Source organism: Passer montanus, unplaced genomic scaffold, assembly GCF_014805655.1.
Source record: "Passer montanus isolate IOZ18808 unplaced genomic scaffold, ASM1480565v1 scaffold26, whole genome shotgun sequence".
NCBI classification, from domain to species: domain Eukaryota; kingdom Metazoa; phylum Chordata; class Aves; order Passeriformes; family Passeridae; genus Passer; species Passer montanus.
The window spans coordinates 9,663,818-9,680,261 of NW_024367261.1; the positions used below are offsets into that span (position 1 = coordinate 9,663,818).

Genomic DNA, 16,444 nt, shown 5'->3' on the forward strand with positions numbered 1-16,444 from the left:
CGCGCGGCCCGGCCAGGTCATCGCGCCCGGGTGAGTGCGGGCCGGCGGGCAGCGCGGGCGGGACGCGGCTCTGGCGCCTGGTCCGAGCGGGCCGCGCCGGGCCCTGCTCACAAAGGCCCTTCCTCCGGGGCCGGGCCGTGCGCGGGGACGTGCCGTGCCGGGAGGAGGAGGAGGAAGAGGAAGGTGCCGGGGGATCGTGCTCCGCTGCCGTGTTTCGGAGCTGGGCCCATTGCTGTGAACTCGCGTCTCAGACAGCGGTGCGCCCCTCCTGCTGCATCGGGGTTCTCTAAACCCTTACTGGAACCACTACTTGGAAATCACAAAATCACAGAACGAGTCAGGTTGAAAGGGACCACAGTGGGTCATGCGGTCCAACCTCGCTGCTCACGCAGGGTCGCCCTACGGCATGTGGAATGGGATTGCATCCAGGTGGTTCTGGGCTGTCTGCAGTGAGGGAGGCTCCACAGTGTGGAGAACCTCTTCTAGTGTACAGTCACCAGCACAATAAAGGAGTTGTTCCCCGTGTTCATGTGGAACTTCCTGTGCATCAGTTTCTGCCTACTGCCTCTTCTCCTAATGTAGTCTTCTTAGTTTGGCAGTCTGGGTTAATGCAAAACTCAGGGAGCAAACAGATCATTTTGTGCTCCCTGGAAGGAGTTTTAATGGAAACCAACAGTGCAGCAAGACATTTTAAAGTTATTAAGTACCTTACACATTATATTGGCAGTCTAAATGTTTTTAATACTGTTGATGTTTTAATGTATAAGACTTCACAAATACAACCACGATTTTATCTTTCAGAAGAGTCAGGGACTAAAAAACTATTTTTTTCCTATAGTTTAGCAGTGGATTTGTCTTGATAAGTTTGTTGACTTCTAAATTCTTAAGTGCCTTATAGTGGGGCACTTAGATTTCTAGGTTAAGTTGGGTGAATAGCCTGCTACCCTGTACTAGCAGATTTATTCTTTCTCAGCAGGAAACTAGTTAAATAATCTACTTCTTCTGTTTTATGACAGCAAGCGATTTACTTTGATTGCTGTTTTCTTGATTTTTAGGTGGGAGCAGCCAGGCCTAAACTTTCTTGATTGAAATTCACTAGTACAAGCAAAATATCTGTGTATGAGGATGCTCTGAAAGGTTTAAGAAAAAGCCAGTCTGATGCATTTTTATATCAGTCAGTCATATAATGTGCTACTGAGGATGTGCAAGCTGTGTGTTTCTTGCTATAGAGATAACTTTCTGAGATAGGACAGTGGCTTTCCTTTTGCGCTCCATCAGCATTCTGCTATTGCATCTGGTGCAGCATGGGCAATCCTTAATACCTGATGTAGAACAAAAGTACTGTAAATGCTAGGTCAGACAAAAAAAGATCTTAAAAGTACAGACTGAAATTTTAAAATGCTGTATGCATGATGAAATTCATGTTGCTAGCACTGAATAAAAGGGGAGATAAGTTTATCTGCTTTTTTTTCGTTGTGTTAGCTAAGCACTTGGAAGGAAAACCAAACTAAAAATATTCTAAGTGAAAAATATGGTCGATTTAAAGTAGTCTGGGTCTGCTGCTGTTTTAGCAGCATTTTAGTTTCAGCTTTGTTCAATGTTAACTTCATGGGCTGGAATGCACCAATTTTTATACATTGTTCTTACTGGATTTGTCTAGTCATGAGTCACTTGATTATAATTAGTAAGTCCTTGCTTTGAGACAATTAGAAAATGTATTCTTTATTACTGTTGTTCTTGGCTTTTGGAATATTTCTGTCTTGCACAACTGAAAGATTGTAGTTGATATTGACCATTGCTAGGCGTTATGCTTCTGGAATTCTGACTTTTCAGTAAGGTTCCTCTGTTGCTTGTTGCAGTGGTATTTACTGGGTGAGTGCAAGGGAAAAGTTCAAGTGAAGAGGTAGAATAAGCATGACTTAAGGGTAGTAGAGCTGTTGAGCAATGGAAGACATAACTGCAGTTCTTTCACAGAATCACAGAATCATGAGGTTGGAAGAGACCTCTAAGATCATCAAGTCCAACCTATGCCCTAACATCTCAACTAGACTATAGCACCAAGTGCCATGTCCAGTCTTTTTTTAAACACATCCAGAGATAGTGATTCCACCACCTCCCTGGGAAGACAATTCCAGTGCTTTATTATTCTTTCAGTAAAAAATTTTTTCCTAATATCTAACCTATACCTTCCCTGACGTAGCTTGAGACTGTGTCCCCTTGTTCTGTCAGTTGCTGCCCGGTGGAAGAGACCGACCCCCACCTGTCTACAACCTCCCTTCAGGAAGTTGTCACTTCTTTGGTCACTTAAAAGTTTTTTTTAGCAAACATTTAATTTCTTGCCTGTGGCTTCCCATTTTGTGGCATTGAAATAATCTTTCACTAACAATATTTCAATATATGTTAAGATTTTGCATTATTAAGACACTGGTGTGATTAAAGTAAATAAACAGCTGAAATTTAGTCATCATCTGCAGAAGATGCCCTTTTTGTAATCCAAACTATCCAGAATGGTAGGTGCCTTGCTGCCCTTACAAAAATGAACTTGACTGATTTAGCACTGAATTCTCTTTGAACCAAAGATACTTGCAAGTATTTGTCAGATGCTGAAACACTGTAGAAGTACTGTTTCTATTAAAAATATTTTTTCTTTTCCTGAGAACATAAGTTGATGAAACCTTTTCATTTGAGGATAAACAATATGAGTGGCTGAATTTTCTTCTTTGTCAGGTCTTAATATTTCTGGAAATAAAGACATCATTTAGCAGAAGTCTCTCCCAATTAAGAAGACACATTTCTAACTTTTGATTATTTTCTTTTTTTCATATCAAGCGTGAGATGGAATCTTTTGCTGCCTGAAAGTAATTTTGCATATTTACAGTGCTTATTTTTTTTGTAGTGTTATTACCAACTTTATAGCATTGATGGGGTGGAAGCTTTCCCCAGGAAAGAGCCTAAGGCATGCAGGCAGTAGGTAGCTTTTGCTTATTCTTGCAGAGGTAGGCTTGCATGACATGTCAGACTGGAACTTGAGAGAGAAAGGTGTCTAAACTTTTAGGACTGTAAATAACAGGGAGTACAGGAAGCAGTTAATGAAAGGCCTTTGATGTTAACGAAGCATAATTTTGATGGGTAGCAGGAGCAACAAATAAAATGCCAAAAATCCTGCACTGCTCCGTGTATGACTGGTGCCAGTTACCCATCAGGGTTAATCATTCTGAAGGTGCTACAGGTATGGCAGGATTCTGGGTTTGGTCAGTATTAATGCTTTATGCAAATATTTACATAAGCATTTCTAATATAAAATGATTGTCCTACTGATGGGACATACTATTGCAAGGGTCTTGTTTGGTTCACATTAGAAGAGTATTCTGAAATATTTATTACCTGTATACTTAACCTGGGTATCTTTGTGTCTTACTTCACATACCTTTAATAGCAAAAATTCACATTCTTCTACAGAGTATATTTGTGTTGTAATAAAAATCTTGTTTAAACTATCTGGATCCTAATTAAGCAAAACTTGATTATTTTTTTTTATTTTAGATAAGATAGCAGGAAAGAGGTGGGGATTTGTTCTCTTAAACTGTAGCTTTTTTGTGTCATTGATTGGTACTTTTTTTTGTGCCAGAAACTTGATTATATATTTTTGAAATAATGTCTTCTTTTGGTTATCTAATAGCACATAGCCTCAGGGCCTAGTTTACTTTCCACATAAGGCCAGAGCCCCGTACCATATATCTTAACAGTCTTTCAAGAGGGAAAAAATGCTAATGAATTGCAGTTTATTTTAAAGTGGTGACACTTATAACAAACTACAGGAAAAAGCACCTTGCTGTTTGTTAGACACAGATGTTTTCATAATATCCTGGCAAACGTTTAATGAAGTTTGAGTCTTGAAAACCCCTCAGTGCCAAACATTAAGGATTGTTGAATAATACTTAACAGTCCTAACTTACTATATGTCTTGTCTAATTCCTTTTTATGCCTGAATTCATCCCATTATTTTTATAGTAAGTTTCAGTATGCATCTCTCTGACTTGCAGTTTTTTAAAGTTTTCCTCTTCTCCTTTCTGCCTTATACTGTGATACCAAGAAACGTTAAAAGAAAGCTTTCGCTCTGGTGTTTGGTTGAAGTGGATAGTGAAAAAGATGCAAGTTCTAAGTGAGGGCATTTGTCTTTCATTGCTTTCTTTATTGCCTGTTCCTAGGCACCTAACAAGTTGGAAGCTTACAAGATAGTTCATTGTACTGAATGGTAAAGGACAAAGTTCCTTTTCTTTACATGATCATGTTTCACAAAACTTTTAGGAGCTTCTTTATCCAAGAGGATCAAGCTTCTCAGTCAGGTTTGGTTGGAAACAGGCATCAGGCTTGGAATTTACCAGTGGTGTGGTTGTAGCAGCCTTGTGTATGCAGTTTCTCTCAGTGTGACTTTCTTAGACCATGGTTTCCTGGTTGCTTCATGCTAATATGAGAGTTGGCTGGAAGGGATGCTCAAACTTGAGTGCCTTCAGCTTGCATTGAGTAGGGTGTTGGAAAACATTTAGTTAAAGATGGCTTCGTTTTTCCTCCTTCCTGCCCAGTCTCCTGTAAAATGGTCCATAGTAATCAATCCCCTCGTTTTGTTCAGTTGCTTCTGGTGTAGGGAAAGAGGGAGTAATTTATCCTTGCAGCAGTAACCCATAGATGGGTCAGATCAAAGTGATTGTGTAAATGCCACAAGAGTAGAGTCAGCAAGGGTTAAATAAATGGCATGGCAACACTGGGGAATAACATTTTTGAGGTTGTGTATGTTCCATTTGGCATTTTGTATGATAGCCTTTAGTAACATTCTTATCTTTCAAACATTTCTCCCAAATGAGGGAATTTTCTGCTCTCTTAGTTTGTACTATAAGTTGCTCATCTTACTTGAGCTCAAGGACTCTTTGCTCTGTGTGTGTATGGGCCAGCAGACAGAATGAGAAAGCTCATGGTACTGTTTTATGTATCCCATTGTAGAGCTACAAGTCGGTTATAGCAGTTTTTAAAAAATGTTGGTTTGTAGATGTCTGTGCTGGAAATAGATTTTGAAAAACCCAGAATTTTCTGCTCTCTTAGTTTGTACTATAAGTTGCTCATCTTACTTGAGCTCAAGGACTCTTTGCTCTGTGTGTGTATGGGCCAGCAGACAGAATGAGAAAGCTCATGGTACTGTTTTATGTATCCCATTGTAGAGCTACAAGTCGGTTATAGCAGTTTTTAAAAAATGTTGGTTTGTAGATGTCTGTGCTGGAAATAGATTGCATTTTTACCCAAATGGTAATAGATTTTCTTTCTTAGTTATTGCTGTCTAGTTTCTTTAGGGTATTTTTGAGCTTTACTTTAATACTAGAGTTGTTTAGAAAACCAGTCTTTTTCAAAGGCAAGTGTGCATGTTGTTTCTTCTCAGCAACTGTGACGTGGTTTTCTGTATTTTTTCTCTTCTGAAGAGAAAATGTATGGATAAAAATTCTCACAGGGAGATGGCAATGAGACCTTTAATTTTTATGTTGCACAATACATAGATATTTGTCGTGGGAACGGTTGGAAAAGTTTGAGGAAGGAAGAGAGCGACAAGACTTCAGCTTTGAATTGTTCTGAAAGTCGGTCTTGACATGCTAGCCTTAAGGTTCAGTAAAGAGCTGCCAGCCTCTAATTTTTGGGTCCTCTTTCAGAAAATGATAATAGACAATTCATTGCAAGTTTTCACTTATATTCTTATGGTTAGCTATTTTGTGTAGTTAGAAATCAAAGGTTAATTTAAAGTCTTTTGCTATATATGGATAGCTGAATTGGCAGTAGTTGCATTTTAAAGCAAATAGGGGAGCATGAAATGACCTGGAGAGCAGGTAATGCATTACAGGATACAGTTTAAGGATCTTGATTATACATTTTGTTTGGTTATGCTGAAGTTAGACCTATGGAATTGGAAATAGTGGAAGGACAGAACTGTCACCAGCAGGAGAAACTGCTGGTCTTATAAAGGCTTTGGAAGATAGAAAGGCTCCCCTGGTTTTCTTTAACACAGTGTTGCTGTGTTATACGAAATGCTTCCTTTTTTAAGACAAGAGTTGGGATATTGCCAGGTCACTATTGCACTAATATCTTTTAAAAAAACCCTAAATGGCTTTTCTACAACTGTTCTAAGAAACAGTGTAGCATAAGGCAGTGATTTTGATACAGTAGAATTGAATAATGCCTATTTGTTTGCTTTCTAGTGTTTTCTAGTTTGAAAATGGCATCTAAGACTTGGCAGCCTTTGAAAAGGTGTGAAAGGCAAATGGTCTTGGTCCAAGCTTAGTGGAGTGAATGCTGTGGGTTCTCATTCAAAGAAGGGCCGAGGGGGGGCAAGTGGCCCTAACCAAGGAAAGCATTGCTCAAGGAGAGAACTTCATCAACTTTACAGCTATTTATCATGCTTACCTTTTATAAGCTGAGCAGCTTTCTAAGCTGTTGTCCTCTGCTTTCAGAGTGTGTTGGATTTCTCACGAGATGCTGTTATTAAATGTTGTCAAATGTGGAGCTGCTGCTGCTCCTCGTTTGAGCACTGTGGTGTAAGTTAGGACAGTTTGGTTCATAATTGCTCTTAGGGTGTTAAGAGTTGTTAATTTTTCCTGTGTAACTGTGTTCATCTTGCTGGTTTAATAGCAAGTCCCAGAGGAGAGCATGCAGGACGTAGCATCCAGCTCAGTTTGCCACAGTATGTACTAAGGAAAAGGATGGGAGAAAGCTGTTAGACTTGAGGATTGTGCATCCTGCAGTAAGCCTTTTCCTATTTTATTTGCTGTTTGGAAGTAACAGACAAAGGGACTGTGATTGTCTAAGTGTGTGGTTTTAGAGGGAATCTGTTAATAGATACAGCTTTCCAAGGCAGAGGGGGAGAGATCACAGGATCTTTCCAGATTTCTTTGCACAGGAAGAAGTAAAGCCCATGTTTATAGCTTTGATGTCAGCTCTGTGTGTGTTTGAAACTCTCGGTCACCTTTCTCTGCTTTGGTGTCCAGGCTGTGTTGGTGTTCATCTGTTGCTGTTTGTCTATATGTGAACCTAAAGGTGCGAGAGGCAAACCAGATTTGTTCTGGTAATTACAGGTGATCTTGACTGGGCACAGGAGGAATGCAGTGGTAAGTTGGTCTGAGATAAGGGAAAATTAGTTCCCTTATCTGAGAGAGAGGTGTGTGCCTGAAAAAAACCAAAAAGTAGTCAGCATTGGAATTAGTCCAAGACCATTGTCTGGATTTGTAGCAGTTCATCTGTGAGTACCATTCTTTAGTAACTGATGTGAAAGTTCAAGTGTGGTTTGAGAAAACTGTAGGTTTAGGTTAATTGTTGTTCTGCCAATTAGAAGGCTATACGGTCACTACTCAGTCAGTTCAAATTTTTGAAAAAGTGCTACTTAGATTGCCAGGGTTCATTGCATAGATTTGGATTGAGCCTGCTGTCAGATGGATGTTCCTCAACTCCCAGGTGGAGTTTTGCAGCAGGTATTTGAGAAATGCTGCATGAGTAATACTGCAGTCAGAGAGAAGTGGCAATAGAAAAGCAAATTCATAAAGGTAATGTCAGCATTTGACAACGGTAATGGGGAGAGTGGGCTGCAGAACTGTTTATTGCTTAAATGAATTGCCGAGATATGACAGCCTGTTTTCTGTGATTATTCAAAGCACTTATTGCTAGAGATATAAGTTACAGAGTTAGAAATTCCTTAAAAAAATTAGTCTTGAATTCTCATAAGTAATAATACTTCTGGTTTAAAATGTTCTAAATAATTGTAAATAATATTTGAAAGATTTACTGTATCTTATGTAAAGGGCACTGCAAGCCCATTTGTTTGGGTTTTTCGGTACTTTCTATTATTCATTGCTAACTCTTAGAAGTAACCTTTTGAAATGTGCAAGAAGCTGTTCACAGATGTCTGCATTGAAGGTAAAAGAGGGTTACCTCCTTGCTTGTAATGCAAACTTTTCTGCAGAAGTAAATGGAAATACTTTAAGTCTACTTCCATGATTTGCAAAGCTTTCTTCTAGCCTAAGATGTTTTTTGGATTATAAATAACACCCAGAAAGTCTGGGCCTGTGTTTCTCTTGGCATGTATGACCTTAGTCTCTACCTGAATAGGTATTTTGCCTGAAAAGTAGAAGGAAAAAGTTTCACAACATGTTAACTCCTAGTTGTGAGTAGTCTGTGTTTAACAAAGGAAAAACAATCTCAAGACCAGTAATTTCCCCATTAGCTTTGGAGAACTGAGATCATGCCTTCAAGTGTGAGCTGTGCTTTCTGTGAGCTACTGCTCACAGCAGTTGTACTCCTCCCAGCCTAGTTGTCTAGACTAGGGTATGGGGGTTTTGTTTAGGTTTTGGAGGATTTTATCAAAAGGCCTGACTTGTTTGGGTGAGGTGTTTGGGGTTCATGCATATTTGAAATGCAGCTCTGTGTGTTTGCTGTCCTTGAGTGTAAGTCAAGTGGCTGCTGTAGTGGACATTTCCTCCAACAGCTTGAAGAGGCTGTAGGCCATGTGTTGCCTGGAGCAAAAAGGGCCATGTGTCTTTGTAAATCCTTGGTATTTTTAATCAATTATTCAAGGACTCTCTCTGCTTCTTCACAGATATTAATGAGAGTTAAATATGTAAATCCAGTTGTTAAGTACTGTTACATGGTAAGATTAAAGTGATTCAGGCTTTGGAAATATCCTTGCTACAAAACTGGAGACCTATGTAACAAAGGCTGTGGTTTGATGTAAATTGGTCATAAGGGCCTTTAGTAGGGGTTCTAAATGCTGCAGACACACCACAAAATACTGTTCAGGTATAAGCAAGCAAAAATGTCAGTGTTTCCAAATCTGACTAATGAAGCTGTAGAAGCAGGCTTTAGGTTGATTATAACTTCATCTGACAGCTAGAAGGATTTCGTGCTCATATTTGTTGTAGATCAGTTGGTTGATTCAGTAATGGTTGGTATTAATAATAATTGATCTGAAGATGTGTTCATTTGGTATTTTTATGCCTTGACAGTTTGCCAGTAACACCCCCTTGGGCATTCTGCCAAACCAGGGCAGAGACTTCTGTTCACTTGCACACCACCATCTCCTCTTGCTGCACTAGTATTCTTGGACATCTTCTAAGGCAAATTGGAAGGGCGTATGGCATCAGGTTGAGGGCAGCAGCTTTAAGGGATCACAGTGACAGCTTGGTCTCTGTGTTTCTTGTGGTATTTGATGTCTCTCTTTATACCAAGGAGACCTGAGGAAGCCCAGCAATTACTTGGCTGCCAGCACTCGCATGAGATGTGAGTCAGTGCAGGGCAGTACCTTCATCTTGTAAATTTTTACCATATTTTCAATGCGAATGAAAATATCTTGAGGCAGACTTTAAGACAATAAGAAGACTTATGTTTCCATGACTTAGAGTTGTCAAGGCTAGTCTTCACAGATAGGCAAAATAAATGCTAACAAAGTGGCCTGGTTACTGTGGAGATAAAATGTGAGTTGCTTGAACTGGTCTTGTCTTTTCCCCAGTCTTAGCCCTGTTTTACAAACATTTGCAGCTTTGATCTGTCACCCTTGCTGGACTGGTTGTACCAGCTGCTTGACTCTAAAACCAGCAGAAAACCTAGTTAGGACTGATGAGTTCTACCTTGCAGGGTGCTGAAATTGTCTTTTCTGGTAGTGCCAGAGGAGAGGGTAGGCTTTCAGAGGAAACACAAGGGTGGGGAGTAAAGAAAGTAGACCATTGCCTTTCTCTGGCAGTATGACATTGGAACTGTTGCCTCTGGAAGTGAAGCCAAGCTGTAATAGAAGGCCATGGTTAATGTACAGTCAAGTTAGACTTGTTCTGAGTAACTGAGGGAACCTCTCTATTCCTGTGTTGTGTTGAGTATCCTTAAGATACAGAGCTTTACTGAAGACAACTATGAAGACATCTTGTGGCCATTGTACTTGTGTGTTGCAGCTGGCCAGCCCCTCCTAATACAGGTAGTAAACTTATTATGGAAAAAATCTCAAGAAGTTCTTGTTTCTGTTCTTCTGTAACTCCTGGACTTGCTGCTGGAAGTGTTAGATCATGCTGGAAAAAAACAACCAACCCACAAAAAAATTTAAGCAATAATAAAATGTTTAGGGGAATGCTTTTTGTTTGCATTGGGTTCCCTTTATCCAGTAAACTGGTTGCTACAACTAGGTGTAGCAGTGTAATTCAGTTACCATCAACCAGTGCCATGGTTATGCATGATACAAAGTTCTTCCATTTGGAGTCAAAAGTAGTGACCAGGCCTTAGAATTAGCAAAGGGATTGACTGCTTTTGTTAATAAAAGCAAAACATTCGCGTTGGATTTCATGAAAGCTTTCCCCCTTGGTGTTTTTTCTTTACCAGGCTGCTTACTTAAAGCAGATATTATTAAAAGACTTGGTTTAGAAATAGGGCGTGTGTAAGTACTGGGAGAACAGTGATGAGCTTGTGATCAGCTCAGCTACATCCTGCGCTGTTGGTGAAGATCTGTTCCTATTCATGATTGTGGCCACAAAAAGTAAAATTTTACCTTAATGGCACACCTAATGTCTATGCTGTTTATAGTACATCTGGAAGGAATGTGAATAAGGGCCCACAGTGGGTTTCCTTATTTCCTAGTTCAAGTTTCATTGTACTAAAGAAACAACGTGGGTAGTTTGTGGTTCTGTTGCAGTCATTTAGCTATCAGATTGGGTATTGGAATGATCTACCACCCCCATGGCTGCTCAGAGAAAGTTTGCTTGTCATAGCACAGTGGTTCTTACCCAGTTGCTTCACCTGGCTCATCTGCACAGTTGGGAAAGTTTGTAAAACTAGAGAAAGATTTTGCATGTTTTGTGGTGGTTTCCTTGGAATGCTATTGTTGAAGTAGCCAATTAGCTCTGCTTATCACCTTGGGATCCTGGAGAAGATGAAGATGCTTTTAAGGTTGCCAGCAGTAAAGTGTGCCCTCCTTCCTCTTATTTGGAGGGGGTGGGAGGGGAAATCTGTTTATTCTTGGTAGAAATGGAGTAGGGAAAGGCTCTGTTCTAAGTGGGTTTCACTCACAACCTGGAGAAGAGAACAGGCAGAAACCCGAACCTTTGTTTGGTGTATGCAGCCATTTAAAACCAGACAGGCACACTTTGATTCAGCCCACTTTTGTCTGATAATTGGCTTTGATCTTGGCCATTTTGAAAATCCCTCACTTCAACAATAAAAGGAGAATTCTCCTTCCAGGTGTGAAATTTAAAAAAGTCATTCTACTTGAGGTCTATGTTTGTTCCTTTTTACTAATTAAAATATGTGCTAAAATTTAAATATGCCTGGGCCTTAGCAGAGTTCAGGCTTTCGTTCTGCAGCACTAAGTAGTGTTGGACTTTTTTTCTGAGAGAAATCTGCCTAAGATCTTGACAGTTGCAATTGGAATTTGACCCTTTGGTTGTATGTTGCTCAGAAGTTTATCAGGGCTCTGGAGTTCTTCCTCTGTTCTTTGGGTTAAGCATCACAGAGAACAAGACAGAGAACTTTGTCTTGTGCTATCATGTGCTTTTTGTTTTATCTCCAGCACATGGAAGTGCTGGAGATAATCTAAACATACCCAGGAGTTCTGGTTATGTGGTCATGCTTGATATGAGATAAGGTACAGTAGTGCTGTTTAGGAACAGTATCAATGAGTAATTTAGAACTCTAATTTTCTTATAAAAATAGTTGCTCTTGCGTGTCCAGTTTTGAATCACATCTCAGCCCAGGGGCATGCCAGCTTCTCCTGTTGCATTCCTCTAGTGTGAGGTTACCTTGACTGTAAAGTAGACAATGTCTGGAGATACTGTGACTTCTAAGATGGCATTGAAAGGCTTTTTTACTTTTGAGCTAATGAAAACCAATTCATTTGGGGCATAAACTCAGGGACTGTAATCTCTTAAGCTCGTTTCTGTACCTTGTACTGTGGGGCACATTTTTTGGCCTTTTAGGTGTATCTGTAATTTCTGATTTATACATGGAAGACATGGTGAGAATGAAAAATTGTGACATGGTCATTAGTGTGCATTGGTAGCCTAAAAAGGAGCTTAGTAGTGAATCAAGGTAAAAGACAGAAAGATAGAGATATTGTCAAAGGTAGTGGGGAGAAGAGTCCAATGAAATAATGCAAACACAGGGGGATGAGAGGAGACCAAAATTCTGTGAAATTTGTGAAATAATCACACAGTGAATTGCCACTAGTGAAGGGCCACTAAAATACTTTGTTTTGTGCAGTTCTTTTAAAAAGCCAAGCGTCCTGGCTTTATTTTCCATTTTTCTTTGTTTTCTGGCAATTTGTTTTCTGGCAATTTGTTTCTGTGTTTTTTAAAAAAAGGTGATCTAAGATGCCTACACAGGAAGAGGAGGTGTAATTTCAAAGCAGAAAATGGCTGCCCGTGAGAAGGGCATAGAGCTGCATGTTTGTAAATGGGAATACTGGTAATATGATGGCTTGTGAAGACTTCTTTTGAGATAAACCTGACCTGAATCTAGTTTTTGCCCTCAAAGAGGAAAATAATCCTCACTGTGGGCATGAACTGCAGTTTTGTTAGTAGAGTCATTATTCTTCTGGTTCTTGAAGAACAGGGGACACACTACAAGTAAGCAGTTGCAGGTATTATTTAGAAACTGAATTTCTGCTTAGAATTCCCAAATGCTTAGTAGTCAGATATATGAATGAGAGATTTGGGCATGCAAAACAGTTTTCTTCGTGTTGTAGGCTGCTTATTGCAGTACAGGTTTGAAGCCACACTTCGAACACTTCAGTCAGGTTATGAATGAGCTCAGATTTTGATGGGTTTTTTGCTTTTTTGTTGTTTTTTTTTTAGCTGCTTGACTTCTAAATTTTTTAAAAATATATAGGGAGCTGCTGTAGTTCATTATCACAGACGGTGAAATTTTGTAGTAGCTGAGCTACTGCTATCTACTTCTTAGAATTTTTTAAAAATAGGAAGTCTGAAAGATCCGTTTCTCAATCTGCAATGAAGGAAACAAGTCTCTTACAGTGATTGCTAAGTGTTTGAGAAAAAATAAATAACAATATTTTCAAGACTGGGAATTTTGATAACTGGATGAGGAATATTTTAGTTGGACTATTCCACTGAAAAGTAGAGTTTGTCTTCTAAAGAGTTTGGAATTGTGAATGTCACACTTCTCTGTTTCCAGCTCTAATTTCTGGTTTGGTTTAGCCATTAAAAAAAAAAAAATCAAATATCAGTTCCTATGCCTTTATTTTAAGATGTGGTGACTCAAGGCTTAAGGATCAGAAATAAAAATATTTTTATGAGAAGATTGAAGCAATATATGTCTGCCATGAAAATAATAAACTTAACTTGGTAGTTGGTATAGAACTTGTCTGCCCCTGTCTTTGGCACTGGTGAGGCTACACCTCAAATCCTGTGTTAAATTTTGGACTTCTCAGTACAAAAAGGACGTTGAAGTCCTGGAGCATGTCTAGAGAAGGGCAGTAGAGCTGGTAAGGAATCTAGAGCACATGTCTGATGAGGAGCACCTGCGGGAGCTTGGGGGTGTTTCGTCTGGAGAAAAGTAGGTTCAAGGGAGGACCTTATCACTGTCTGCAACTGCCTGAAAGGAGGCTGCAGCCAGATGGGAGTTGCTTCTTCCAAGTATCAAGCAATAGGAGGAGAGGAAATTACCTCAAGTTGTGCTAGGGGTGCTTTATACTGGATATGAGGAGAAATTTCTTCACAGGAAGGGTTCTCAAGCAATGGAATGGGCTGCCCAGGGAACGGGGTCAAGACACCATCTCTGGTTGAATTTAAGACATGCAGATGTGGTACTTAGGGACATAGTTTGGTGGTGGGCTTGGCAGTGTTAGGTTAATGGTTGGACTCAGTGATTTTAAAAGACAGCCTGAGCTGTTCGGTGATGTTGAAGTTTCTGCGTTTGGTTTTCATTACTGTGTAGCTCGGTAGGGTATTATAGAGTGTAAACTGTTTCTGGACAAACTATGCTTGTTCTCATTGAACTTCCTTGCTAAACTATGATTAGAAACTGACCTTAGTATATGATTTAATGAGTTCTAAAGTTTTGAAAAATCATAATTTGAAAATAGATTGTCTTTTTCACCATGTTGTGGCTAAAGCCTATATCTTAAGGGGCTGACACTCAAGTCATTACCAGAATTCATTCCTTGAATTAATTCAGTCTGTGGGTTATTAATCTACATGTCTGTAATCTCCCTTCTGTAAATGAAATGCCTACGTCTTTTTCAGGACTGTTTTGGTGAGACTGGAAGGTTGCAGCCATCCTGTTGTTATGAAAGGCTTGTGTGCAGAATGTGGCCAGGATTTAACTCAGTAAGTATTGTCAGCTTTTTTTTCCCACTTCTCCTTGCTTGTGATTAGGAATTCATGCTCTTCCTTCTCTCATCTAATAGAGTAATAAAATATCCTGGGCTGGAAGGGACTTGGAGGTCATCTACTTCCAAGCCCCTTGCCCTGAGGAGGGATACCTTCCACTCTACAAACTTGCTCAGGATCCCATCCAGTCTGGCCAAGCTGTTCCTGTGCCTCATCACCCTCACAGAGAACAATTTCATTCTTACAGCTGATGAAACATACTCTTTTTTTGTTTAAAGCCATTCCCCCTTGTCCTGTTTCTACACATCCTTGTAAATAGTTCCTCTCCAGGTCTCTTTTAGGCCCCTCAGGTTGCTAAAGGTTGTAAAGAGAGGGCTGCTCTGAGGTCTCTTCTCATTTAGGATTTAAGAACTGTGTGTGCTCTTTTTTCGTTGTGGTAATGTAGGGTAACTTAGGTAGAAAATATAAGGAGCATGTGTAGAGCAGTAAATTCTTATCCCACTGTTTTTCCATGTACTCACCAGACACTGAGAGTTGTGTGGTGTGTCAACAGTGGCTTGCTTAGTAAACCTGAGAGCTTTACCTCTGCAGGTGCAAATAGCTGAGAGGTAATCGCAGTCTCATTCATATGACCTTGCTTCATTTGTACTTTGTTTGAATGGGAGCTAGCTGTCTCCAGTGCTTTCAGTTTAAGCTTCTTAACTGTTTTCAGTTTTTTGTGAAATATTCTGCCATGGAACTAAAGGAATTTAAGCCTTAGGCAAAAAAAGAAACCAATTTCAAAAGATTATTGTATTTCTCCTTTGCTGTGTCTCACTGCTTGGTAAAGAGTGTTTCTTATGCATAGCAAATTACTAATTCAACAGCTGTTCCAAAACAAGTGGTATAGTTGCCTGGGTTTTGTAAATTGATGTTGCATACTCATTTCATTTGGCTGGAAATACTTTGGTTTCATTTTAATTCATGCTCATTGTTAAGAACTATTTTAGGAACATTATCCCACAAACCAGTGGAAGTGAACTGAATATTGAGAGTGCAAGATGTAGCCTGGTTAATGTTTGGATATCACTTTTTATTTAAAGTTAAATATTAATATTTTGTAAACAAGTATTATTTGGCATACCTAGCAAAGTTAGGATAATCATGAATAGGGCTTTGTCTATCCTGAATGAATACTTGATTTGAGGTTTGAATACAGTCACATCTAAATATTACTCTACTGTTATCGTTTCATATAATAAATCCAGACAAATTCAAGCTATCCAGAAAATTAAGTTTTATTTACTTAATACTTATTACTATATCTTATGTCTGTGTCTTCATTTTACACAAAATGGCTTATGCATCTGAAGTACTGTGTTATGACTGCTGAGCCTACATCAGAAGACAATTCAAAAGCATTGATGCTTTTCTTGCTTGGAGAAAAACAAGTACAGCGTTCTTAGTAGTCATACAACTAATGGTCTGAAAACGGTCAATAATTTTTAAAGGCTCATTTAAAATGCCATTTAGGGTTAAAGATTAATTTTTCAGAACTCTGAAGCAAATGATGTAAGATGCTAAAATGTACAGACTTCAGACCAAATAAATACTTTTGTACCTGGACATCAATGCTGCCATACATTATGGTGTGGGGAAAGATACCTCTCTGTGTTGGTGTCTGCCTCAACTCAGCTCAGTACAGTTGATCTTCAGTAGTTTGCATGTCACAAAGTGAAATTTGGTTTAACTTTTGTTGTAGATCTGATACCAAATCTTGTCCTTGATGGGACTGGTACATGAGAGAATTAAAAGATGTAAAGATGTGCATGTGTCACTTAGGTCAAAATTTGTATGGCAGGTTTTTTTAATATTGTTGATCAATGAGATGTCAGAATTCCCAATAAATTGATCGATGTAAGCTAGTGAAAGGAAACCTATACAGGGTTATTTGCTCAGTTTTCAAGCAATTTTGTACTTGCATGGACAGTCACACATACTGTCTCACATATGTATGCACACAAGGGTCACATCTATTCAGTGCTGATATCTGTAAATGCACACATCATTTTTTTCCAATGGTATTTTTGAAGCAGCAGTCACCCATAAGTCACTCTCTG

The 16,444-nt window shown here is 39.3% G+C and overlaps 1 protein-coding gene across 1 annotated transcript in view; it reads left to right on the forward strand.

Moving 5' to 3' along the window:
• The first annotated feature begins 6 nt into the window (after positions 1 to 6).
• Positions 7 to 16,444, forward strand: part of CTDP1 (CTD phosphatase subunit 1) — a 97,828-nt gene continuing 81,390 nt past the window's right edge. Inside the window, exons 1-2 of the mRNA XM_039712265.1 lie at positions 7 to 30; positions 14,259 to 14,342. Of these exons, the coding sequence (XP_039568199.1) occupies positions 14,302 to 14,342 (41 nt within the window). The 5' untranslated portion in view covers positions 7 to 30; positions 14,259 to 14,301. The remainder of the gene's footprint in view (positions 31 to 14,258; positions 14,343 to 16,444) is intronic.